At 48.2% G+C, this 27433-nt stretch overlaps 1 protein-coding gene across 5 annotated transcripts in view; it reads right to left on the bottom strand.

The window, feature by feature from the left end:
* The window catches only part of LOC121875493 (latrophilin Cirl-like), a 192061-nt gene that overhangs the window by 104810 nt on the left and 59818 nt on the right, over positions 1–27433 (bottom strand). For all 5 annotated transcript variants that reach the window (XM_042380059.1, XM_042380061.1, XM_042380060.1 and 2 more), the window contains exon 2: positions 20810–20935. In XM_042380059.1, coding sequence (XP_042235993.1) covers positions 20810–20935 — 126 coding nt within the window. The remainder of the gene's footprint in view (positions 1–20809; positions 20936–27433) is intronic.

Genomic DNA, 27433 nt, shown 5'->3' with positions numbered 1-27433 from the left:
TCACTCGGAGAGCCGCAGCACTCGACCAGGGGAGGTTAGCCGCGCTCTTCCAGGACGAAGCAAACTTGTAAGGAGTGTACCACAACGAGACGGCCGGGAGCCCCGCTGCGCCGCATGAGTTCCTCGCAGTTGTCTTCTGGACGGGCATTTTCACTCACAAGTTTTGCATTATCGTACGATTTTTTTACGTGGCGCACATGAGAAACTGTTAAACAAGGGAATTGACAGAGTTTAGATTGATGAGGGGACGGCGTGAGAAACTTGGGAGGTGTATAACAAGAAGGCTGTGGTGGCGTCGTGTCCAGGGCGAGTGTGGCAGCCGACAGGGCGAGACCCCTGGTGAGTGGTGAGCGTACTACACCGCCCGTCCCACTCCTAGACGTTTACAGAAATTAATAGCCCATGCGATTCACAAATCATTAAGCGTCCTGTCCTCTCTATCTACCTTTGCACTTTACTAACACGTAGTAGTGAGACTTGCAGGGTATCCCATTGGACGCCCGACAACAAGATATCAGCACTGAGCGTCTCCACTATCGGGTGGTCATCGCAACACTGGCATACAAGCAGGAGGTGAGCCAGCCCAGATGAAAGCCTTCCCTGCTGTTTTATTTTGCCTATTGTAGGATCAGATCCGCTTGGTGTGGGATTCTGACACGTGAGGGATTCTCTGTTGAAGGAAACAATGTTCATTATTTCAACACTGTACAGTATACTGGCCACAACGCCTGTAGAAAAACTGGAGAGATACACTGAACATGGAGGAATACTGAGTTACATAACCTTGGGAATGAAATCAAAGTTGGGAGGAGAATATTAATAAAAAAAATCTCATAGTACACGGGCAGAAAACCCCCATAAAAATCTATAAAGAAAATCAGAAAGCCAGCAAGGAACCTGGCTGCCACCCTGCGCTCCCTAGACAAAAACTGGCCGAGGATCACGAAGTACTAGTGTTTAGCGCTAATGAACGCCACCCCAATATGAGCCTTGTGCGGCCATCATCAAGGAACCCACAGATGAATGGTCAGGGAATGGTATTTTCGTCCTTAACACCGGTGTCTACACGGCCACGGACCACCGGGAGGAGGAGGAGGAGGAGGAGGAGGAGGAGGAGGAGGTAGCAGTACGCACTCACTCCCCCAGCCACGGGTTTGGGGAAGAGGAGGAGGAGGCAGCAGTAGGCATGGTCACTCGTAAGAACAGTAGTAGTTTGAGTGTGTGTGTGTGTGTGTGTGTGTGTGTGTGTGTGTGTTGAACAGCGAGATATATGGTTTGCTAACGCCCTGCTACCCACTTGTCCCTTAACCACACCTGGAGGACGATACTGTACGGTAAGCTGCGGCACCACGCCCGCAACACTCACCTGGACTACACACCTACGACACTACGCCCACACAGACGTCTCCTAAATCTACAGCCCTTGAGGTGAACACGGAGCAAATACAGCCCTTAGCGAGACCAAAGAGCGAGTAGAGCCCTTAGCGAGACCAAAGAGCGAGTAGAGCCCTTAGCGAGACCAAAGAGCGAGTAGAGCCCTTAGCGAGGAGGGCAACACACCCCAACAAGGGCCCCCTATGACGTATCACGTCGCAACAAACTAAAAACAGTAAACGAATAACAAAAACATCGGTCTAGTAAACAAACTCACAATGGCTGCTAGAAACACGACTATTATGAACAAAATAACAAATACCAGACATAACAGAAAACTAAAACAAAAGAAAGAAAAAAAAAATTACATATCTAGTGAGCAGATAAAATATAATTAACATGTATAATGATGGAAAAAAAATTACCTAAATGTTATATACGACTGGTCACTACTAGCCCCTTCAAGTGCACTGGCTTCCTCCTCCTCCTCCCTCCCTTGAAACTACTACTACTACTACTACTACTACTACTACTACTACTACTACTACTACTAATTACAATCTCTAGAGGTATCTTAAGAAGTGAATGTAGGAGAATGTAAATAATCGCCAGCAGCAGGAGGAGGAGGAGGAGGAGAGGGATTAAACGGTGGAAGAAGGAGGAGTCGGGAGGGAGCGGAAGGGTCCAGTGTCACGATAGAAAAACAAGGAAAGGAGTCAGGCTAGAGGGAGTCAGGCTAGAGGGAGTCAGGCTCAAGAGGAGTCAGGCTAGAGGGAGTCAGGCTAGAGGGAGTCAGGCTAGAGGGAGTCAGGCTAGAGGGGTAAAATAATCCCTATAAATAGCATCCTGAGAGAGAGAGAGAGAGAGAGAGAGAGAGAGAGAGAGAGAGAGAGAGAGAGAGAGAGAGAGAGAGAGAGAGTGTGTGTGTTAATGGGACAATCCTGACACTACTAGAGGTCAAGGGGGTCAATGGCAGTAATCAAGAGGAGACGGAAGTAAAGTAGGTGTGGACAGTGACGAGGGAAGTACTGTAAGTATGGGCAGTGACGAGGGAAGTACTGTAAGTGTGGGCAGTGACGAGGGAAGTACTGTAAGTGTGGGCAGTGACGAGGGGAGTACTGAAAGTGCAGTGGAAGTACTGTGTGGTGACGAGGAAGTACTGTAAGTGTGGGCAGTGACGAGGGAAGTACTGTAAGTGCGTGGGCAGTGACGAGTACTGTAGGTGTGGACAGTGACGAGGGAAGTACTGGAAGTGTGGGCAATGACGAGGGAAGTACTGTAAGTGTGGGCAGTGACGAGGGAAGTACTGTAAGTGTGGGCAATGACGAGGGAAGTACTGTAAGTGTGGGCAGTGACGAGGGAAGTACTGTAAGTATGGGCAGTGACGAGGGAAGTACTGTAAGTGTGGGCAATGACGAGGCAGGAATAAATAAGAGAAAAGAATACAGTTAAGAATAGAGGTTTGGACTTGAAGCGATACAAGGGGAGAATTAATGACTCGTGACTGAGACACACACTAGGTGGAGACAACTGACTGAGACACACACTAGGTGGAGACAACTGAGACACACACTAGGTGGAGACAACTGACTGAGACACACACACTAGGTGGAGACAACTGACTGAGACACACACACTGGGTGGAGACAACTGACTGAGACACACACTAGGTGGAGACAACTGACTGAGACACACACACACAGGGTGGAGACAACTGACTGAGACACACACTAGGTGGAGACAACTGAGACAAAAGGGGAAGAGAAGAAGGAAAAGGTAAAGCTCTTATAATGGCCGATTTATTTAATGGCAACAAAATGAGATATGAGGAGGAGGAGGACATACCCCCCAAAGAGAGGCACTTACGTTAAAAGAGGAAACACATGTAGACAGTAGTAGCAACACAAGAGAACTATAAAGGACACACCAGCAGTACAATGAGAAACAGTTCCAACACCATTCACACCATTAAGTAAGTAACTAACTGACTGACTGACTGACTGACTGACAAACAACAGCAGCACCAGGAGAGCAACACAGCCACAGGGAGAACAGAAGGCGGACCACAACCTAAACCCTGGCGACCGTGTATACAAGAGGTCCTCCCTCCAGCTGTTACTCCTCTGTGATGCACTGGTGACCGTCTCGGGAGAATATTGATCCTAGGATTGATGGAATGGTCGCCGATATTGCTATGGGCCACCACAACCCCGCTGATATATAGTCACCACACGGACCAGAAATTTATATATATATTATCAGATTTCAGATGACGAGTGTTGCTTGTGGTGGTGGTGGTGGGTTTGAGGTGCTCTGTAGGAGGAGGAGGAAGAAGTGTTGCCAACCACACACACACACACACACACACACACAAAAAAAACACAAACACAAAATTCACCTGAGGATTTTCAAGCCTTCGTTGCTTCAATCTGACGAACACGACGCCGAAAACGCTTTAAAATCTAACCCACCAAATACGTGTCTCAATTCTCCCGAGTTCACTTAACGCTTTTTAATTCTCTATCCATTAAAAAAAATAAACAATAAGAAAATGGAGAGTTGTGATGAGCGTGTGATCGAAGCCTTCTATACACGGGGGCATGATTCTCTCGGTGATATACCAATATGAAAATATCCAGATGCCTTGACGAACCCTTAGAAACTCGCTGACGGTGAAATCGATCTGAGGTCCTTCTGGTGTTAATTACGACCCCGAGGAGGAGGAGATATCAGGGATTACGGGAAACCAAGAGATGAAGGACGAGGAGGAGGAAAATGGATAATGAGGAGAAGAAGGAGAGGAGAAGGAAGGAAAAGAAGGAGGGGAGGAAAAGGAGGTTGGGAGAGGATGGAATAGGGGTGGGGGGGAGCAGAAGCAGCGTTAGATGAAGAGGTGCAAGAGGAACAATAGGAAACGAAGAAAGGGAAGGTGTTGAAAAAAGAAGGGGGCGACTCAAGAGAGGGAGAAGGAGGAGGAGGAGGAGAAATAGTCGTAGGGAGGAGGAGGAGGAGGAAGAGGAGGAGAAAAGAGACGTAGGGAGAAAGAGGAGGAGGAGGAGGAGAAATAGTAGACGTAGGAGAAAGAGGGAGAAGGAGGAGGAGGAGGAGGAGGAGGAGGAGGAGAAATAGTAGAAGTAGCAGAAGAGGAGGAGGAGGAGAAAGAGGAGGAGGAGGAAGAGGAGGAGAAAGAGGAGGAAGAGGAGGAGGAGGAGACTATAGAGAACGTCCCAAGAAGTTATTTTCAAGTCTTAGAAAATAATTAAGGAACCTGATAGCGCGATCCGGCGGGACGTGTCGGGAGAGGCGGAAGTGGATAGAGGAGGGCTGGAGGGAAGGGGGGATGGAGGGATGTTGGGATGGAGGAAGATATGGTGGGGTGGACGGAGGAATATTGGGATGGATGCTGGGATGCGGGTGGGAGGGATGCTGAGAGGCATGCTGGGATGGAGGACTGAATGTTTGAATATCAATAGAAGATGAATGCTAGGGTACAGGGTTAGATGCGGTAGTTGTGATGGCGGTGGCAGTCGCACTGGTGGTAATGGTGGTAGTAGTAGTTATAATAGTGGTGGGAATGGTGATAGTGATGACCATAGTGGAAGTGGTGTTAATAGCGGTGGTGAAGTCTTCTTCCTCAATGGGATTATTGTTATTAATATTTAACCTGTGGGTTCACCTGAGGGACTGTGAGCTCACCTGAATGACTGTGGGTTCACCTAAATGACCCCTGAAGTATAATGACAGGTCCAGCGACTGAACCTCACCCCCCACAGTGCAATGACTGAACTCTTTCCCTCTGTGGTATTAACTCCAAGAGTACGATGACTCACACCCGAGTTTAATAACGACTTCTCACCTGGAATTTACCTGCATAAAGCATCAAAGGGACTTTTTTTTTAAGTCCTGACTCTGTTTTGTTGTGTGAACTATCCGCTTATGTACGTTAATTTACACCAGAGTACAACAACAATAACTTGAGTACAATTACCTAACTCGTTATGTACGGTGATATGACTTCCCTGTTTACTGTGATTTACACCTTAAGAATATAACATCCCGAGTACGATGACTAAACTCCCTTGCGTGTGATGATGTAAACAGTGGTGTACAATGGTTGGCGTGCGATAAATCATGTCATCGCTCTGGTAAGATTAATGTAAGCACAGCCCGACGCATTTTAAATAATGTTGTCCCGAGTCACTTCAGTAAGACCTATGACATTTTCCTCTCCTCTACACAAGGCGAGTCTGTGTAGCAGCCAACATGTCGTCTTGTCTCTTCTTGTGTCCAACTCGAGAAATTTAAGATTTTAGTTCAGCAACAATGGCTGGTATTGTCGTCGAGTATTACAAAGGCGGTTGAGAGTTCACCAGTAGAAGGTCTTACACCTGGAGTTGGTTTAAGGGGAAACTGGTCTCAACTCTCCCAGTCCTCGGTGAAGTTCTCTAAAAGGCTTGTCTTCATTGTTGTCTGACCAACTGGCTGTTATGAGTTTACAGAGTTTAAAGGGTGTAAACCTGGGAAACTATATTGAAATACACTACACAGACCAGCCAGGTACAACACACTACCCGGGCGGGGTGGCGGTGACCGGCATGGAGCGTCGTATGCGGGACAGGAAATGGAGTTGGCACCTTTGTGTGTGGCTGTCAGTTGTGGGCGAGAGCAACAAGTCTCGCGGCTGTCACACTGCTGCAGTGACGGTGACGTGACACCTGTGACGGGGGGTGTAGGGAGGGGCAGAGGTGACATTGGTGTCCCTGTGTTACCTGTGACGGGTGGGGGGAGGGGGGATGGGGCTGCCTGGATGGCGCCTGAGAGAGAGAGAGAGAGAGAGAGAGAGAGAGAGAGAGAGAGAGAGAGAGAGAGAGAGAGAGAGAGAGAGAGAGAGAGAGAGAGAGAGAGAGAGTGTGTGTGTGTGTGTGTGTGTGTGTGTGTGTGTGTGTGTGTGTGTGTGTGTGTGTGTGTGTGTGTTTTGGGGGTCCTGGCTCTCGTGATTACATCCTCCTGACGAAGCGACACCTGAGAGTAATGTGGTCGCCCCCCACAACCACACATGAACCCCTACTAAGCCTCCGACAGCTTGTAGACGGTGATGGGGGCCACCACCCCTCTGATGTGCAACCGCTGAGACACCACCTTACCTCTAATCCCTTCACCGTCTCCGCCGCCCTGGGGAGGTGGTGTTGCAGGAGGGGGCAGAAGGAACACTATGAGACCGCAGCTCAACAGCTGGTGGGCGTTATATCCCTTACAACCATACGATACCCCCTCACCCCTATCCCAGAACCTGGTTAAGTCAGTAAGACGCCCACAAAGCCGCCCACACCCGACGCCCACGCTCAGAGGATTAGCGGGGAGCGAGCAATGTGACACCGGGTAGGTGAGGGCGGGCCTGGGTGCCCCACACACAGCGGGGACAGGTCAGCCAACACGCCACAAAGGCTTCGTTTACCTATGCATACCGACACTTTCCCCGACATCTGATGCAAAAGCTAGAATAAGATTTATGATCCAGCCTTTTGTGCTGCGCAAACAGGAAAAATGATAAATATAATACTGTCACATCCCGGGCACTAATCCTTACAACGAGCTAAAGAATCGTTTTCATTTTCATATATCAAGAAACTCGAGTCTTGAAGAGACGCACAAGAAAAAAACCCAGCGAAGCAACAGCCAGGAGTCATACGTTGACCCGCATGGTGCTCTTACTGGGTAGTGAGGGCGCTGCTGGGGGGAGGCAGGGAGGGGGCATCAGGTTTCCCGTTCTTTTCAAATCACAATGAACAGGGCGCGTTTTCTTTTGAGACGCCACCAGGGGTAACTTGATCGTTTTCTCAAGTGAATGGGTTTCAGGTGGTCGGTATACATGTCATATGAATTTAATATCTGTCTTGCATCAGAGACCCATTTTTAAGCATGGGATTTTATGTCGTGTCTGGCTCGGGCGGCTGGCGTCAAGATTAAGATGCTCAAAATAAGATAAATGTTTTATTGCCGCTGACACTAAGTTATGTGCCTACCAATACCTGTTTTCTCAGCATATAAAAGACGCGTGATCCTGTGCGATATACGACCCCCCCTTCCTTATCTCGCCTCTTCTACTCCACTACCGTCTCCGAGATGAAGAATAAAACAGCAGCATCATAAAAATGCCATCACACAAACACATCAGATGGTTAGGAATTATATCGATTTTCATATTCTTACTCCCTCGATAATCGCTTCGTAACGACAGCGTCTAATACAGGCGGGAGTGATGGGTCTATTAGCCTAATACTTGGCCGCTGTAGAAACACAATATTGGCCCAGGAGAGGCGCCCCCCCCCCGTCCCATTAAAACCATATTATTCGCTTTACCTCACAATTCGTCAATGCAAATCGTATTAGCTATATGAATTCATATTCCGCCGGTGGTGCCCCCGTGTGGAACAACCTGCAACTGACTGTGGACTATACCTTCACAGTGAGGACGACGCTGGCATCTACGGCTTGCAAGTTACAGACGCCCTAACATAACTTACGTCATACTTTGAGAAACAATAACTAAAACAAATAGAACTGAGACCAAATATATAGTGAAAAACATCAAGGAAAATCAAAGAGGATTTTACGTAACCATTATCAAATTTCCTACACGAAAACAAAAAATCAATACCAAAATAGGATTCGAAATAGGGAGTCCCTGAAGGATGTAAAGTAGCTAGGTGGACCCTATCTGGGGAATATGGGGGCTGCCCACGCCAATTTTTCAATTTAGGGGCGGCGCGGGAAACAAAAGGGCGGGAAGGAGAGATGGGGGAAATGCGTCATGGCGGGCTCTTACGGCTGGGGTCTACTGTGATTTCCGCTGAGCCACGATGATGTGTAGAGCTCCCTGGCCTGGCCTTATGGCGCGACGGTATGTATGTATGTATGTATGTATGTATGTATGTATGCTTAAACGATCATATACGAATCAAATTCAATCCAGAGTGGAGGCTTCTGGCTGATGCAGTTGCGGTACCTCATTTGGGTTACCAGCCGTAGATAGGTGGGAGTAACACACCCACTGTTACTATCACGCCCGTGCCTACAACCTCTTCCTCCGCCTATTCCTTGCTACAACCACGCCCATTGCTCCACCCACATCCACGCGCCCCCTTGTTACACCCACCACCACCATCAAAGTCCGCTACACCCTCGCTTTGGCTATCCTCCTCTACGCTCACCCCTACTCCACGCCCACAAACACGCCCATGACGCGAACAGGCCCGTGTGATAAATCATGTAGGGCCTCGTGCGTACCCACTTTCTATTGCTGTTGACTCAAGTATGCAAATGGAGAAGTCTTCAGTGGAGGGGTCGAGGTGTTGCTGCTAGCTGCTGTTGTGCTGGTTGTCGATGCTGGTTGTTGGGGGTAGTAGTTGTGGTGGATTAATTGTAGTGGGGGTTAGATTTGTTGTCGGACTAGTAGTAGTTGTTGTTGTTGTTGAGGTTGTTGTTGTAGCTGTACTTAACGTGAAGGAGGAGGATGAAGGAGAAGGAGGAAAGAGAAGGAAGAAGGAAGAAGGAGGAGGAAGAGGGAAGGAGAGGGTGGTAGTCATCCTATAACCATCTGTGTTGTCTAAAGCTGGTGTTGATTGTCTTGTGTCACTGTTATCATCAGCGGCGGTGACAGGGACGAGAGTGAGGCAGGACCCAAGGATATAATGCAGCTAATTCGACCACACAAAGAGGTCAGGAGTCGCTAAATGGAGAGACGGATTAAAACTGACATGGGGCGATTTAATTCAGCAATGGGACAAATAACGAGAGAGAGAGAGAGAGAGAGAGAGAGAGAGAGAGAGAGAGAGAGAGAGAGAGAGAGAGAGAGAGAGAGAGAGAGAGAGAGAGAGAGAGAGAGAGAGAGAGATATATTAGTGTTCTCCATCAACCTCCTCTTCTCTTTCTCAACATTTTTCCTTCCTCTCTCTTCTCACCTCCCTTTCCTTACCTCTCTCATTGTTTCCCCTCTCCTCGCACCCCTCCCCCTCCTGCCTCCGTGTCCTAATAGCCAACCAACAACCCGGCTCTTATTCCCATTCCAGGATCCAGGGGGCAGGACCATTGGGAATTTAACAAGTTATGTGGACTCCAAGCGGCTGGGTCATCTCCGGAGTGGTGTGGGTGGGGGAGGAGGAGGAGGAGGAGGTTGGAGAGGAAGAAGAGGAGAGAGAGAGAGAGAGAGAGAGAGAGAGAGAGAGAGAGAGAGAGAGAGAGAGAGAGAGAGAGAGAGAGAGAGAGAGAGAGAGAGAGAGAGAGAGAGAGAGAGAGAGAGAGAGAGAGCTGCTGTCCTTGATCCTGGGTCGAGAGAGGAAGAGGAATACTCGGCCTAGTATGGGAGATGACCACACATAGAGGAGAGGGAAGAGAAGGAGGAGGAGGAGGAGGAAGACCTCGCCTTCCAGAGTGCTCCATCACCTAGCCTGACGGGTGTGCATTCTAAATCATAAAATTATGACGTCAGGTCAGACATAATCCGTAGCGAGGAATTAAACCTTCAAGGGAAATGGTGGTAAGGGGAGGGGGTGGGGTAAGGGAGGGGGGGAGTAAGGAGGAGGGGTGGGGGTAAGGAGAGAGGGGTGGGGGTAAGGGAGATGGGGGTGGTGTAAGAAAGAAGGATGATGGAATAGGGGAGGAAGGGAAAGTTTGAGAAGGAGGAGGAGGGATGGGAAAAGGAGTGGTACTATAGGAGAGCGAGAAAAAACAAAACACACACACACACACACACACACACACACACACACACACACACACACACACACACACACACACACACACTAGTAGCTAGCACTACCAAACACAACACAACAACCACAGAAGAACAAGAAAATCCAGGGCTTAAAACAGCTGGACAACTGTAAACAGACAAGATAATACGCTTAGATGATACACCCCCTCACGCCCCTGGCTGGCCGAGGGTGGGGGGTGAGGGAGGGGGTGAGGGAGGGGGTGGCAGGGGTGGGGAGGGGAGGGAGGGGGTGCAGGGGGCAGGTGGAGTGGGAGGGGTGTGGGGGAGGTGAGGAGGGGGGGTGGCAGGGGTGAGGGGAGGAGGGGGGGGGGGGGGTGAGGGAGGGGGTGGAGGGAGGGGGGGTGGCAGGGGTGAGGGAGGGAGCAGGTGAGGGAGGGAGGGGGGGGTGAGGGGGGGTGAGGGATGGAGGGGGTGGCAGGGGGCAGGTGAGGGAGGGGTGAGGGAGGGGGTGAGGGGGTGAGGGGGCAGGTGATGGAGGGGTGGCAGGGGGGCAGGTGGAGGGGTGAGGGGGGGCAGGTGAGGAGGGGGGGGTGGCAGGGGTGAGGGGAGGGGGGGTGGGGGGTAAGGGAGGGGTGGCAGGGGGTGAGGGGGGGGTGTTGTGTTCCGGCGATTAAAGTTGCACATTTCGAGGACAGTTTAAAGTGTTATAGTTCCAGTAACTTAAATAAGTAACACGATTTAAGAGTGCAGGGAGAAGGTTTATTTATGATTCGTAGACTCAAGTAGCAAAGGAACTTCAAAAAACTAGACGCCCGTGTGTGTGTGTGTGTGTGTGTGTCCCAGAGACTCAAGTAGCAGCAGCCAATCAATCCAGGGAAGACATGACGTATCACTGTTCCTGCCACTGAAGTAACAAGTTCCGGGAAAAGCTCCGTAGCGGTGATTAGTGAATTTCTTGGTAATTTACGGCTCATTCGCCCATGAACAGTCCAATTTGGCGCGCGCTGATACTGATACCAGGCTGTAACAATCTTATTAGGGGGGGGGGGTTAGTGGGGTTGGGAGGGGGTAGAGGGATAGAGTGAAGAGATAAATAAGAAGAAATGACAGGAGAAAGAAGAACATTCGTGTTAAAGGGAGAGGAAAACAGAGAAAGGAACAGAAAGATGGGAGAAGGAAGAATAAGAAAGAGCGAGAAAGAGAATGATTTACTTATCTTACGAATACAGACATACACCAGAACAATAATAATAACAATAACATCAACAATAATAAACAATACTAATAATACCACCACCACTACGATCAAACTTCCCTTCAATCAAACAAATAAAAAAATAAAGTAAATATGAAAAAGATAACCATGACGACGCTTCTTCCAACACACTCCCTTCAACTCATTATCACCATAGGGTCTCTACCTCGCTTCCTCCAAACACCCGTCACTATAATACCCCCCTCCCTCCCCCTCCTCCTACCCCCCTCTCACCCCCCGACGTCTTAAAAACTCGCCTCGGTGCATTTCGTAACAGTTATCGCCGCGGCACTTATCAGGGAGGGCCAGCTGTAGGTGTCGAGCGTTGAGGTGCCACGGGGAGGTTGGTGTCGAGCGTTGAGGCTACTGATGCGTTGTGCGTGAAATAGGCTCAGTGCCGTAGGAGGGGAGGGAGGAGGAGGGGGGAGAAGGATGTAAGGTGTTCTTGGAGGTGTTGCTGGGGAGGGGTATAGGGTGGATATTCTAGGGGGTGTTGCTGGGGAGGGAGGATTTTTCTGAGATGTTGCTGGGGAGGTAGTTGGGGGAAGTGGTTTCCTAGCTGTTTGGGATCTTCCTGGTCTCTAGTGATGTCTTCTCGCTGGTCCCTGTTTAAGAGTCTTCCCGGCCCCAGCTGAAGTCTTCCCGGCCCCTACTGAAGTTTTCCCGGCCCCTACTGAAGTCTTCCCGGTCTCATCCCCCCTCCCCCTTCCCTCCCACTCCTCGCCCTGGCCTGGTCTGTTCCGCTCTCTTACAAGATAGAGTTACCCCTCATCTGATTACCGTCACCCATTTTCTACGGACCGGACGACTGATTAGGCAGTTCTGGAAGCTGGAATTGGGTAACTTTTCTCTTGATTCCATAACATAAGGGGGGGAGGGGGGGGAGTGCCGGCCCCATAAAACCGGCTCTGGCCACGATGAATGACATGATAATCCCTCCCTCCCTCACCCTGGCGGACCGTAGTGGTGGCGGGGTCATCTGGTCAGGGTGAAGGTAGGGGGTGAGGGAAAGGGAGGGAAGATAGAGAAGGGAAGGTGAAAGGGGGAGACGAGGGAAGACGGCGACCCCTCTACCACCCTAACTCATCCCAAGTAATATTTGATTGTCTCTCCTCCTTCCCCTATCTTCTGCGAGTCACTGCTATACGAGGGTATAATTTTAGCCTAATGTTCCTTTTTATTGTTCGTAAATATGTCCGCTGGAGACGTTTCCATCCGGTAGATGTTGGTGTATGAGACAAGGGATATTTCACGAGTCTTCTATCAAGTCGTGTAAATTTTCAAATATCACATTTTCCGTTTACACTTAGGAAATAAACGTAATTTCCGGCCTTCCGAGAACCGTAAAATATGTTTCGCCACCTTCACCGTTTTCTCTCTAAGATATCAATATACAGGTTGAAGAGACAGTAAGAGACTAAACGAAAATAAAACATTTGTTGACGGTAGTGAAGAGAGAATTTTGTATGGGTCAATAGCGTGTGGGTGAGTCGCCTCCCGCTCACTGATCTCCACAAATAGTGGTTATCGGGCGACAGTGGCAACTGGGCTGGACGTGTCACCGTGTTTACACCGACTACGAACATGAAGCTGCACTGAATAATGCAGGGACAAGAGTCGAACACTGGTCCACCAGAGAAAGAGTGGACCTCACGCCGGAACAGTAGAAATATTTTCAAAAAGGGAGGAGAAATCTTAAAGGTGACCCAGAGGCAACCTTCACATACTAGGTAGGAAATGTACAAAGTGCAAAGACGTTTTACAACCTACATAAAGCCTGCTGGAAGGCTGGCAGGAGATATAACCCGTAGATAGTAACACTGGGAGGAGTGGCACCTGAACTACACGCTGTAATAACTCCGGGCTGGAATAAGAGGCACAGTGAAAAATACAAAAGTAACTCCAGTGAGAAGTAAGACGAAGTAATGTTGTGTGTTGACTTGAGGGAGCCAAGACAGACGCTATCGAGACACCAGCGGGTATAACCAAACATTAGACAAGTTTCTCCCAGGCATAGTAAATCAACCAGGTTATAATGACTATGCATGCTTGTGGGCAACACACAGCAACAGCCTGGTTAACCGAAGGCAGTGAAGAGCCTCCGGGATCATTTTCAGGCATATAAAAGATAAAGACAAGGAGACAGACTTTGATCAGTGACGTTTATGCACGGTGACGCTGCTGCCTGAGTAGGACACACCCGCCTCAGAGATGGATGAGAACTACTGTTGGTATTTCAAAAGTTCAACAATTCCTTATTCCTGCTCTCACAGACCTACTTGAGAGACAAAGGTTCAGTATATCTAAATCATCACTTGTGTTCCTGACGCGTAATCTAACAGCACATTTAAAGGTTTTACTTACTGACTGATTCCTTTGTTTAGATGAAGGTGATCCACTCTCCTCCACAGCCTCCTCACCGCCACCCTAAACTACAGAACTCCATAAATCAAACTTATTACCCACAAATTGCATGATTACACGATATTAATCTATAAATATATATATATAATACCGCGTCCTAAAGTGATAAAATAGCGGAGTGAAGATCGTCTTTCAGGGGAATATAATATATAAATGAGGGAAGGTAACCCGACAACCCCTCACTCACCCGACACCCGCGCCTCCTACCCGGGTTAACTCATTTACAAGGAAATAATAAATACACCGTGGATCCCTAGTAACTTAAAGTCTAAATAATTCATAAAGTGGCATACCGGGTGCTCGAGTCGGGCAGAAGCCGGGTACCGACGGACAAAAGCCGGGCATGGCCGGGTTTTCAGAGGCCGCGACCTGAAGGCGGGGTGCTCAGTCAACCTAGTCATTTGCTGACTTAATGTATTGTAATTGGTGGTGGTTAAAAGTGCAGCTGCCAGCCGCTCCTCCTCCCGTCATTACTTCTGCTCCCCATGCTTGTGTCCGGTCTCGTGAGGACACCCCTGGCCGCTGAGTACGGGGAGTGAGGGCACTTCTGGTCACTGAGGACACTTCTGGTCACTGAACGTCTGAGTAGTGAGGACAATGTTGGCCACTAAAGACAACGAGTCGGAAGGAAAATGGCATTAAGGGGTGGTACTCTCTCTCTCTCTCTCTCTCTCTCTCTCTCTCTCTCTCTCTCTCTCTCTCTCTCTCTCTCTCTCTCCACACCTCAGGGAAATCACACAGACTGTAGGGTGAGGTGAGCGATGATTATTTCAAAACGTACAACACCACAGCACCGAGTGAGGTCAGTGGCACGTTAACGCTGAGTAACGATGGGAGTTACACTAAGTAACGATGAGTAATGATGAGTAACCATGAGAGTAACACTGAGGAAGTGAGTAACAGTGAGTGGATATCAAGGTGGGGGAATCTTTCGTTACAGGTGGTCACGTTCTTTCACCTGTGTCACGCGGTAATTAGGGCCCCCGAGGCACACACACACACAAGCATGACATAACGCACCTGTCGTAATTAATAACAGCCCAGGTAGTCATTAATACCAAATAACAACTGATGTGTTGACCTTAACTACTACAACTGACTCCTTTGTAATCCTTCGCTGGTAGGTAATTAAAGCGGTTGGTGGGTGGGTGGGTGTAGTGGTGGGTGGGTGGTTGATGGTACAGGTAGCTAAGGTATTGTGGTGGGTGGCTGGTAGTATGGTAGGTTGATGGATGGAGTAGTGGTAGTGGTGGTGGGTAGTTGATTAATACAAGTAGTTAAGAATTTTGTTGGGAAGGGGGAAGGGGTGGTTGTTAGTTACTGAGTGGTAGATGATGATGGGTGGTTGATGGGGTGGTTGGAGGCTAATTGTGGTTGTTGGTGCTTTTAGTTGTAGGTGGATACTGGTAGTGGCGATGGTGGTTGGCCATAGTAAATAGTTAGAAAATGACGGTGGTTGGAGATGATAGTGGTTAAGGATGATAGTGGTTGAAAATGATAGTGGTTAAAGATGATGGTGAATGGTGGTAGGTACAAGTAGCCCCGTCTCAACCAGCTAACTAACTCCCCTACCTACCAGACCTATGGTAATGCCTGTCAGGTCTCCGTTGTAAGTGTATATTAAACTACTTAACTACCCCCCCCCCTACCCATCTCCCCTCCCCCCTCCTTCCATAATGTACACAGGACCACCCACTTCCCCCTATGTCGGGTGTAGGGGAGGGGGGGGGGTGAAGAGGTGAGGAGGGGTGAGAGATGGGATGATGTGAGAGAGGATGAGGGAAGAAAGAAGAGGAGGAGGGTGGAGGAAGGAAGAGGAATGGAGATAGGGAGAAAGAGGAGACAGGGAGGGGCAGGATATGTATTTCCACTAACTGCGAACAATAAAAACCTTGGTACAATCTCCCTGTATACTCTCTTGGTACACTCCCTTGGTACACTCCCCGTATCCTCCCTTGGTACACTCCCTGTATCCTCTCTTGGTACACTCCCTGTATCCTCCCTTGGTACACTCCCTGTATCCTCCCTTGGTACACTCCCTGTATCCTCCCTTGGTACACTGTCCCTGTATGCTCCCTTGGTACACTCCCTTGGTACACTCCCCGTATTCTCCCTTGGTACACTCCCCGTATTCTTCCTTGGTACACTCCCCGTATCCTCCCTTGGTCCACTCTAGGTCTCATCCCCGTGTAAATGACTATAATGAGGGAGAGAGAGAGTGAGAAAGGAAATGGAACAAGGCGTAATGAATCACCCGGTCCTCACGCACGACTTCAACGTTCAGCCAATGAGAGTTCAGGTGGATGCTTTCGGCCTGTTGGGATTGGTAGAGGACTCCAACTCCTCACAACTCACGTCGTCTCAGTAGTGGTCATGGGGAGCAAAACAATGGTCAACATCACAGCTGATTAGGAACAATACCTGGCAATTATATTATAAATGTTCCAGATTATAATTAAACAACCACTAACCACCCAATTACTTGCAACCCGGTAAGGTAAGAGTGAGAGCGAAACAAAGCAACGTTGAACAAGCAGACGCCGATATTTTCTGCCAATTAACTACGATTTTTCTCAAATTACAATAAATAATAATACTTAGGTAACCCAATTACCTGTGGGCTAATCATCCAGTTTCTTGGGAATGGTAAAGCAGGAGTTCCTACAGGTGAGACGCCAGTGACCAGAGTTCAGACTTACATCATCAAGACATACCTACGGCGGCTAGCAAGGTGAGGTAGAGCGCCATAACAGCTTTACCCGCGTTACTGTTGTGGCAATGTGGGTTCCCAGGCAGCAGACTTATCTTAACTTAGTGACCAACTATGAGTAACATCCTAAGTTATACAAGGAAAACAGAGCCCTTGGTACTTAGTTCGGGCAGGCTACAGATAACTCTACCAGTATGCTAGTAGTCGCTCTCCTCTTCACCTGTAAACCTGTATAAGTCAAAGGTTTCTCAAGTTACCCGCATCGGTCTTCCTTCAGCTCTTCAGTACCTCCTCATCTCAAGAGCATCACAACACTTTAAAAGCCAACAATTTCCCCAAAACTTCTCATCGACCTTCCGTAACCCCATAAGACCTTTCCAGCTCCTCCTAGCACCTCAAGAGGTCCTCAACCTCCAACAACCTCACAATCCTCCACCACCCCCCGACGAGGACCCCAGCCTGGTACATGTGGTGGAGCGCGACGAGCCCATCCTGCCGCCTGGCCCGGGCGTATTACACCCCACCGTCCGTGTTCTATTATGAAAAACACACATAAAGCCTCGGCTACACCCGCGGCCAGCGACAAAACTTTATCAAGGACTCCTCTTCGGGAGCCTCTTAATACCCCCGGACCTTACGTCTTCCCGAGGACCACAACCATTCTCCTAAGACTACCACACCACTTACAGGACCCTCTTACTGTGCCATTCAAGTCCTACATCTTCCCCAAAGAGCCTCATAACTCCCCACGACCACGGGATCTTCCCCTCTTGAGGATCACTACTATTGTCGTCTACTATTCTCCAGGACTTCTGACCTATCCCCAGACCACTCGTTGTTTCCAAACACCCTTCCATCAATCAGAGTCCTATCTTAACCCCTTCAACTCCGTCAAGATCCCCCCCCCCTCCTCCACCAACCACCATCTCCTTCCCCCAGCCAGCGCCTGAGGACCTCTCGGGACAACCACCGTAAGATTATTGATGCAGGATCCTCCCGCCTGGGCCGCCCGCCCATTGAGGAGAACGGCAGTCCATCGTCGTGAATGATGTTTGGATCACCACCCACCCCGTGGCCGTCCTCTGGTGCTGTCCCACACACACACGCGCGCACACACACACACACACACACACATACACCCTGTACTATCTAACCATCTCAGAGACAAGCACAGGCAGACACACGCAGTAAAGCAGGCAGGGACAGATAGCGATGGCAAGCAGTCTGATGCAGAGCGTGATATACAGGCGGGCGAATACAAGACAGAATGACTGACACACACACACACACACAGATATGTCCATCCTTTCCCCTACCTTATCCCCTACACCCCCCCTCAACAACACACACACACATCTACCACCCCCCACACTTACACTTACACAGGAATAACACAATAATAAATCGGGCAAAGCAGTGTAACAAATCTGGGTGTGTGAGGGCGCGCATACATTACTAGATAATACTGAGGTAAATTGGCGGGTGTGTTAAACGAGGGGCAGCCTCTCCCTCGCTCCACACACTCAACAATTTGCATTTTTTTTGGGGGGGGACGACTTCGGACGTAACCCACACCTCCTTCCCTCTCTCTCCTTTCCTTCCTTCTTCACCTTCCCTCTCTCTCTCTCGCCTTTCCTTCCTCATCCTCCTCCTTCTCTCTCTTCCCCTTTATCTTGTCTTCATTCCTTCCTCCTTCTCTTGCCTTCCACTTTTTCTTCTATTTTCTTCCTCCCTTCATCTTCTTACTCTTCCAACTCACTTACTATTATCACTACTTAATCTTCTCCATGTTTACTAATTACCCTTCTCTTCTCCTTTACTCTCTCTCTCTCTCTTATTCTCTCCTTGTCCATCTTCTTCCAGCTGCCTCGTTACCCCCTGTGCCTCTAACCTTCCTCTCCTCCTTCCATTTGTAATTTACATTCGTTCCCATCATTATCATCATCATCATCATCTTACGTCTTCTCTTCACTACTCTTTCTCTCTCTCTCTCTCTCCTTTTCCTGTTCCGTCTGCTATTTCTCTTCTCTATTTTTCCTTGTGTGTCTATTAGGGGTTTTTAATACTGGTTAATGACTCCTCTCCTCCTCCTCTTCTTCTTCTCATCAGCATGAAATAATCATTTTAATTTCAGGTCGTCATTTAAGTAAAGACTTATATTAAGCTTAGTAAACAAACAACAAAGAAAAAAATATAGTTAATGATTCTGTTCAGGTACACGTACACACACACACACACACACACACACACACACACACACACACCGCTAGTTATTACAAAATTGTATATAAGAAGTTGTAAATAAAAAATAACTGTCTTTTCCTACACAATAATATAAATTAAAAAACTGAGAAGAAAATAACGAAGACGAAAATAAGAAAAATTATGATAGTTTTAACTCTCTTAAGATGAGAAGGATATTTACACCCTTTCCACCCACTCACCCACTCACCCACCCATTCACCCACTCATCCACCCATCCACTCGCCCACCCACCCACCCACTCACCCACCCACTCACCCACCCACAGGAGTCACCACCTCACCGCTCACATCAACTCCACACTGAATATTCATCCCTTTTTGTTTTTCTTTTACTACGCACTGGAGTTGTTTGTGTGTGGTTGTGCACGTGTGTTTGTTTGTGGTGTGTGGTTGTATACGTGGTTGTGCACGTGTATTGTTTGTGGTGTGTGGTTGTGCACGTGTGTTTGTTTGTGGTGTGTGGTTGTACACGTGTGTTTGTTTGTGGTGTGTAGTGAGAATCTTGCGGTTGGTTCTGGTTATAGAGTAAAACTTCAGCCCAAGTGGAAGACAAAACAGCCCCGGAGGAAGACAAAAGCCGAGGTGACATGTCGAGTGTTTGTTGTCATCTGGTGGAGGAAGACAAGACTCCTTACTGCTGGATCAACCCAAACAGACTGTACCCACGACCAGCCTCAAGGTTCACCCACACATTAAAGCGGAACAAGGAACAGTGAGGAATGAACCAGAGGAGTGATACAGGGAACTATGGAAATAAACGAAAATAAAAATGAAAAGAAAAAGATGAGAGGAAATAAAAGTCTTTTAAAAGAAATTTCCAGGGATTTTTCTTCGTCTGGATATATATATAGAGTTTCAGTGGAGACATTCCCTGAAGACTGCCGCGGTCAGCTGATCGTATGTAAACATCCTGTCGTGCAATGTAGGTTCCCTTCTATTCATTCTTGAAGAGTATACTGTGAATAGTCTCTCTCTCTCTCTCTCTCTCTACAGGAACGACCCCCCCCCCCTTTAGAGGTTCACACTGTTAACCAAGGCGCGTGGTTCATTTCTTATCTTGGTGGTTCAAGCGCATCAGTTACGCCCCACTGCACATTAGGTCTAACTGGCTAATTACCCCCCCCCCTGGACCTTAAGTTTCAATTTAGCCCGTGTCTAGGGAAGGGAGGAAGGAAGGGGGAGGAAGGGAAGGGGAGAGGTTTGTGGAGGGGAAAGAGAGAGAGCTTGTTCCTTGGGCCATTGTCAGCGGTTTAAGGCTGCAATGAAAGTAACACAGGAGCTTTGTGTCAAGGGTGGGAGAGGAGGGGTGGAGTGATGACAGGGCGGGAGAGGTGTGGGAGATGACAGGGTGGGGAGAGGTGGGGAGATGACAGGGAGAGGAGGGGTGGGAAGATGACAGGGTGGGGAGATAAGGATGTGGGAAGAGGAGGGGTTAGGAGAGGAGGGGTGGGAAGATGACAGGGTGGGGAGATAAGGATGTGGGAAGAGGAGGGGTTGGGAGATGAGGGGTTGGGGATGAGGGTGTGGGGAGATAAAGGGTGGGAATTGGAAGAGTGAGTAGAGGGAGGTGGGAAGTTTATAACAAAGGCGACGTGGGGAAATTGCATAGTTCTCAGTAATGTTCAGTAAGATGGTGAACAACAAAGACAAAATTGTTGAACGTCATGCTTGAGGGTGACACTTGATGATGATCGCCATGAGTCACCCAAGGTAAGACTCCAAGCCTCACTCACCCATGTCTTTAACCCAGGTACAACTAGTGTGTGAGTTTGAAGGTGTTAACTCAAAGGTTTCCATAACAGAGCTAACACATGTAAACACAAACACACGGAACAACAAAATTAATGCCGCCGACAAATAAACATCTTTAATAAGTAAAAATAATACAGTAATAAAAAAAATATTAATCTATGAAATCGTTTGGTAATAATATCATAGTGACACCTGTCGTCTTGTCTGCCCACTCACTGCATAAACCAGTGTGCGTGCGGGTGTGTGTCAGGGGGGGGGGGGTAAATAACCGTGGAAGCGGAAGTGAAAAATAAGAGAAGGTCAAGGCGTGATCTTACCTGCACGGGTTCTGACGGTGGAGATGACCAGCAGGAGGAGCGGCAACAGCAGTAGCAGGTTGGCAGGCCGCCGGCAGCAGGCCCGGGACCCCGCCACCCTGGCTACACCCATCCTGCTCAACACCTCTGTGGGAGAGAAACAAACACCCATTAAAACACAGCCAATCAAACATACACATATTAGAACACATGCAAACACACACAACTATAACATTTAGAGATAACTATTAATTTTCGTCCAGTCTGGGGTCACTGGTCATCATAGGTCACCCCAGGTACCGCCTGTAGGTGTGGGAATCGGGATCATGACTACAGGGACGACATTACAAGATTTACCAAAGCTGCGGAAATATTTACAGCGGCGGAACATTCCCACAATCTGGTTTAATCACAGTACATAGATTAACTCCTAACATCTGACTTATTCCAGGTATGTGGAATATTCCAGGTATGTGGCGTATTGGCGGGCTACAGCAGGTGGGCGGTGAGGGTCGCTCCATTATATAAATGGTTCACATTCAGCTCCACTAAAGACAACCCATCAGGGTGGTACTGATGGGCTGAGACAACCATCAGGGCGTAGCGGGAGGCCAGGGATGGGGAAGGGGACAGGAGGAATGGGACGGGGAAGGATGAGTGAGGGGAAGGGAGAGAGAAAGGAGAGAAACACAAAAACAAATGCTCTCTCTCTCTCTCTCTCTCTCTCTCTCTTTTAACTCATTGTGTGGTGTAGTTACGAAGTGCGACAATTAACCACGCAGGTGCGATAAATGACCACGTAAGTACGATACACAGCGATGACATGGTCACGATATACGGCCTTATAACTATACAATCAGTGTCTAAATACCTTAACCTAACCACGTACCTACGATAAATGGCCACAAATAATAACACGGCAACAATAAATGGCCCAAAATAACCACGCAGGAACGAGTACTTCTAGTAATCATATATCTACGAGTACTCTTCGAAACCACACAGCTAAGAGTACTATTAGTAACCACACATCTACGAGTACTAGTAGAAACCACACAGCTAAGAGTACTATTAGTAACCACACATCTACGAGTACTAGTAGAAACCACACAGCTACGAGTACTCTTCGAAACCACACAGCTAAGAGTACTATTAGTAACCACACATCTACGAGTACTAGTAGAAACCACACAGCTAAGAGTACTATTAGTAACCACACATCTACGAGTACTAGTAGAAACCACACAGCTACGAGTACTAGTAGAAACCACACAGCTAAGAGTACTATTAGTAACCACACATCTAAGAGTACTAGTAGAAACCACACAGCTAAGAGTACTAGTAGAAACCACACAGCTAAGAGTACTAGTAGAAACCACATATCTACGAGTACTAGTAGAAACCACACAGCTAAGAGTACTATTAGTAACCACGCAGGCACGAGTAATGTCCATCAACAACTACGCCATCAGATTCCCAATACTAGAGAGCATACATCGTCAACATGTGAGACACGCATCAACAAATAAAATATACCTTCCTTGCTCTTACATCTACTTAAGGCGACTATAAACGCTAATTACATTAAAGCGGTCTGGGGCGATTTAATTAAGGTCGTATTTAGGATCTTAATGGGTGATTTACCAGGTAATTACCATTGTTGCCAGACAGGGATATTGACCTCGTTAGCTATAGTTGAAGGATAAATATTTCATCAACATTCCCGCGTGTGGTGACGTCACTGAGATGTATGGCGTTAAATGATGACGAAGAGGCAATCAGCTATGGGACCCTAAGTTGATAATACGATAAGGGCTTTTAAGAGTTAATTGTGACAGTCCCGATTTTATTATTATTTCAATGACTGTTTTTAAAATATAAGAATTACTGATGGTTGAAATGAGATATATTTATTGTCCTCAGAGTATATTAAAATCAACAGGTAATTAAACTTGATGGAAGCTAACTGTAACTGAATACCTGGCCTAGGTTACCAATTGATATTTTTGTTGTGTTATTATATATAGACCCCCCAGAGGCCCTCTAGGCGGTCCCTGTCGTGGCTTTATCGTATATCTATGTTACTGCATCAATCTCCCTCTTATTACTATCATTATAATCATTCACTGGCAGAGGAGGTCATTCGTTGTTCATGGTGACACTCCCAGGGGCCTCTCCAACTGTTTGTCTGTTTGTGAATCTATTTACCCTTTTCTACATCTAGAGAGAGAGAGAGAGAGAGAGAGAGTAGGTGTCGCCCCTCAGACAAGGCAGAGACAGGAACATGAATTATCAATGTGCGAGTTTCCTCCTGCAGCCGATGGGGGAGAGGTGATCCGGCTCTCCCACCTTCCCTTCTTTCCTCCATCATCACCATCATCTCCCTTAATCCCTCCTCCTCCTCCTCCTCTCCCCTTTTCTCTCCTTCTTTGTCTCTCCTCTTTGTCCCGTCATCTTGTTTAACGCCTCCTCTGCTAGATAACTTTATCCAAATGACTTAAGCCCGATCATTCTTTGACTTTAACCAGATGACTTTGACCTCTTAACATTCATACAATAGCGGTGACCCGAAAGCGTTGACCAATAGAGTTGACCCGATAGTGTTGACCTGATATCATTAACCCGATAAGCGTTCATTGGACAGCATTAACCCGACAGAATTGACCCGATAGCGTTCGATTTTGCCATTCTGATATCTAATGAGTTTTAGATCGCCAGAGCCACAAGTCACAGTCACCATATATAGCTCTCACCGTCAACCCAACCCGGAACACACCCCTTCCACACCACACGAACCTTGCTAGACCAGTGTGAGGCCAGAGAGAGGTAAATATGAGGAATGAGAGGTAACTGAGAGGCCAGGGTGAGATAAAACATGAAGAATGGGATTAATTGAGAGGCCAAGGTGAGGTAAAACATGAAGAATGAGAGGTAATTGTGAGAGGTCACAGTGGGGTAAAATATGAGGAAAGGGTGAGGTAAATATGAGGCCAGCGTGAGGTAAATGAGGCCAATAAAGGATTTAAGGGGCAGTGAAGGTTGAGTAGGAAAGAGGGGGGGGGGTGGCAAGAGGTAAAGGTTGCAGACTGAGGAGGTCGTGGAGGTCGGAGGTCATGGAGGTCAGAGGGCGCGGATGTAGTAAGGAGAGCAGCGGCGTGGATGTTGGTCTCTTATCATGGACGTCGCCAGTGGGGGGGAGACATTAAGAGCTCATGAACCCAGAGACAGGGGAAGGAAGGAAGGAAGGGGAGGAAGGAAGGAAGGAAGGAAGGAAGGAAGGAAGGAAGGAAGGAAGGAAGGAAGGAAGGAAGGAAGGAAGGAAGGAAGGAAGGAAGGAAGGAAGGAAGGAAGGAAGGAAGGAAGGAAGGAAGGAAGGAAGGAAGGAAGGAAGGAAGGAAGGAAGGGAAGGAAGGAAGGAGGGAAGGAAGGAAGGAAAGTGTGGAGGAGGATAAAGAAAAAGAGGTAAAGAGAAGTCAACATAAGGAGGCCAAAACTAGGAAGAGGAAAAAAAGAGGAGGAAGATAAGGTTAGTAAAAGGAAGAGGGACAAGGAATAAGAAGTAAAGAGGAGGAGGAGGAAGAGTTAGCGTACAAGATGCGTGTAGTGTCATGCCAGCCTAATGTTTCCTGAGCGTGGAAAATGATACGTGGGCGTAAAGAAAACGGCGAGGGCGTGGAGAACACACCATAAAAAAGCGTGCGGGCGTGTAAAATATGGCGGGGGCGTGAACGTGGAAAATTTCTCGAGAGAGGGAGGGGGGAAAAAAGGGGGGAAGGGGGGAAATATAGTCGATGAATGGGGGAAAAATTTTAAGGTGGTACAGCGTCGTGGACAGTGGCGGGGAAACACCTGATTAATGTATCAAATATCTAATCGTACCTAATCCATATATGTATTATGTAATTAGTGTTTAAATATCTAATGGATGTGGTCTATGTATTGTATTATCTTATTGGTGTATTATTAATGTATGAAATATCTATACAAATGATGTACAGATATTGCACTGCTGTACGGACTTTTGCAGCAATGTGTGAAATGTTGCAAAACTGCATGAAAATTGTTTGAGTGGTTTAAATATTGCATAGCTATGAAATATTGCATCACTGTATCAAATGTTGCAAAACAAAAAAATATTGGATACCTGTTACGGAGTGGTATGGCCTCAAACTGGAGGTGTGGTAGGTGTGGTATCGCAGGTGTGTGGGTGCTGAAACGTGTGCTGGGAGGAGGTGTCTGGTGGAGGTAGAAGGGGTTGGTGAACAGGTGTGTGTGTGTGTGTGTGTGTGTGGGCGGGGTGGTAATTAGCAAAGGTAGGACAGGTGTATGGACGTGGGCGGTGTGATGTGGTGGTAATGGGTGGGGTGGTGGTGGTGTATGGGTGGGGGTGGTGATGGGAGTGTGTAGTTGTGGGCGGTGGGATGGGAAAGGTGTGTTGACATAGAGTGGTGTGGTGATGTCGGTAGGGTGGTGGTGGTGGTAGTGGGTTGGTGGTGGTGGTGGTGGGGTTGGAGGCGGGCGGCGGGCCAGAGTGGGTGGGACTGGGCGGGCGTTTATTGCTCACGTTGGCGCTATATAAAGAATACATAGCGGCCAGGCAAGGAATTGTTTAAGTCCTGCGGGGAAACTTGATACTCCCGAAAACTCTGTGAAATGTTTTTGCCTGGAGGTGCGAGGAGGAAACGGGCGGTGGAGGTGAGTGGGTGTGGAACAGTAGATGGGTGGGTGTTGGAGAGGGTAGGTAGGGTGGTGGTGGGGTGGATGGTTGCTTGGTTGGGATATCCAGGAGGGAGGGAAGGAGTGTGAAGGTGGAGGGCAAGAAGTGCAAGAGTGGAGGGAGAATGACCGGAGTTAATGAGTCCCCTTTACACCTCAGACTCCAGGAGAAGTCTCACCTCTTTCACTTCTCACTCTGAGGAGGACGTATGAGAAGGTCCTGGAGGCAAGGGCAACAGAAATATTGACACGTGCAGCCAGCAGACGGCGAGAACTTGTCCCAGATCGCCGTCCAACAAAGCCTCCTGCCCCACGACGTGACTTCGAAAACTATCACAATTTCACGCCTGCGGGGAATTCGCCCTTTTTAATGCCTAATCGTGACTTGAAGCCCGACCGTGAGTCGCTGGTCTCGGCTGCATGGTAGAGTCGGGCTTCATGGTAGGTTGAACACATCTTTGAACCCGAGCACCAGTGTTCAAGATCAAGGCTCAGCTGCGACTCTTGGCGTTAGCACGAGGTGAAAAAACCCACCAGGTTCAAATTTTACATCCAGGGTACATGGTATAAGAGAAATTCGGCTTTGAGTTTCAGGCTTGGATGCATGACAGATAAGGCCTGGTCATGACCGGCGGGTCCTGTCGTCTGACGGGGAGCCGTGACAGGCGGGGCCGGGTCGTCTTACCCGTGAAGGACACTCGGACGGGTCATCAATTGTATACCCGGCAGTAAACGTCTGGGCCCGTCCTGTCGCGGGTCTTGGCCGGGCCGGGTCCGTCCAACCCTCGCCTGCACCACCGTGTTTTTGTACATACGTACGTACGTACACACACACGAGCGACTCCTCACAGCAACAACGCCCACAGCGATATTTACCTCCAGTTTACCTGGGAGAGGTGCCCAGTGTCACCTTCACACCTTGAGCTGTGAGACAAAGCTGCCACGGTGATCACTATCACTATCAACCCAGGCAGCTGCTGCTGCTCCTCGGATATCTTAACAGCACACCACACCACCTCTACTCCTCCAAAATCCACACTCAACCGCCATCACATCGTCCACTTACATCCACATAGAAGCTCCACCTAGATCACATCCACAAACTCCATCCATCCACGTCACCCAACACATTTCTTCCATCAAGTTTAACATTACTGTATATTCAAAGGGAAATTAAGTTACTCAGTACATCAAGTGTGGAAATAATTTATCCTCGGCAGGATATACAACTCTTGGCGCCTCTTTGTATCGGGTCTGGAATATACACCTCCGGCCCACATTCCTGGAATCAGAACTTCCTGGCTTGCTACGATTCCCGATTCCAAATTCCCGCCTCTCTGGAATACTTTAATTTATCGTTTGGGAATAGAATAGTAACAACATTCCTGACGCACCGAGTCACATAGGTGTTGACTGCAGAAGAACCAGAGAAAGGGGAGGCGAAAGAGAAGAGAGAGATAGAAAGAGAAGAGAGAGAAAAAAGAGGAGAAAGATAATAATTGCTCAGCAGCGACAAAGGAAAAAGTCATATTCTTGTTTTATTCATTACAAACAACATGTCCTTTGTGTTTGGCGTTCTTAACATTGACGATGTTTTAGCCCCGAAGAGTTCGTTGTCAGACACAAACAAATGAACCCACAGACAAACAAAAACATACCCAAACGAACTCCAAGGACACACCAAATGTACCCATGGACACCCGGGCCACGTAAATTGGGACCCGAAAATGTCCCCGAGATCAAACGCAAGTTTATAATAAACCAGAAATCATCTCAGATTGCAAATTACAGCTGTTTCCTGCAACTCACGAGAAAATTAGGTCATAGTGTGTGTGTGTGTGTGTGTGTGTGTGTGTAATGAAAGGCGGGGGAACAGAATAGACGGCGCGAGATGGTGATAAACTCTACGACACCATAACAAGGATTAGA

Source organism: Homarus americanus, unplaced genomic scaffold (assembly GCF_018991925.1).
Source record: "Homarus americanus isolate GMGI-L3 unplaced genomic scaffold, GMGI_Hamer_2.0 scaffold8392, whole genome shotgun sequence".
In the NCBI taxonomy this organism is placed as follows: domain Eukaryota; kingdom Metazoa; phylum Arthropoda; class Malacostraca; order Decapoda; family Nephropidae; genus Homarus; species Homarus americanus.
Note: the sequence above shows the minus strand (reverse complement) of the source record. Positions and strands in the feature narration are given on the sequence as shown.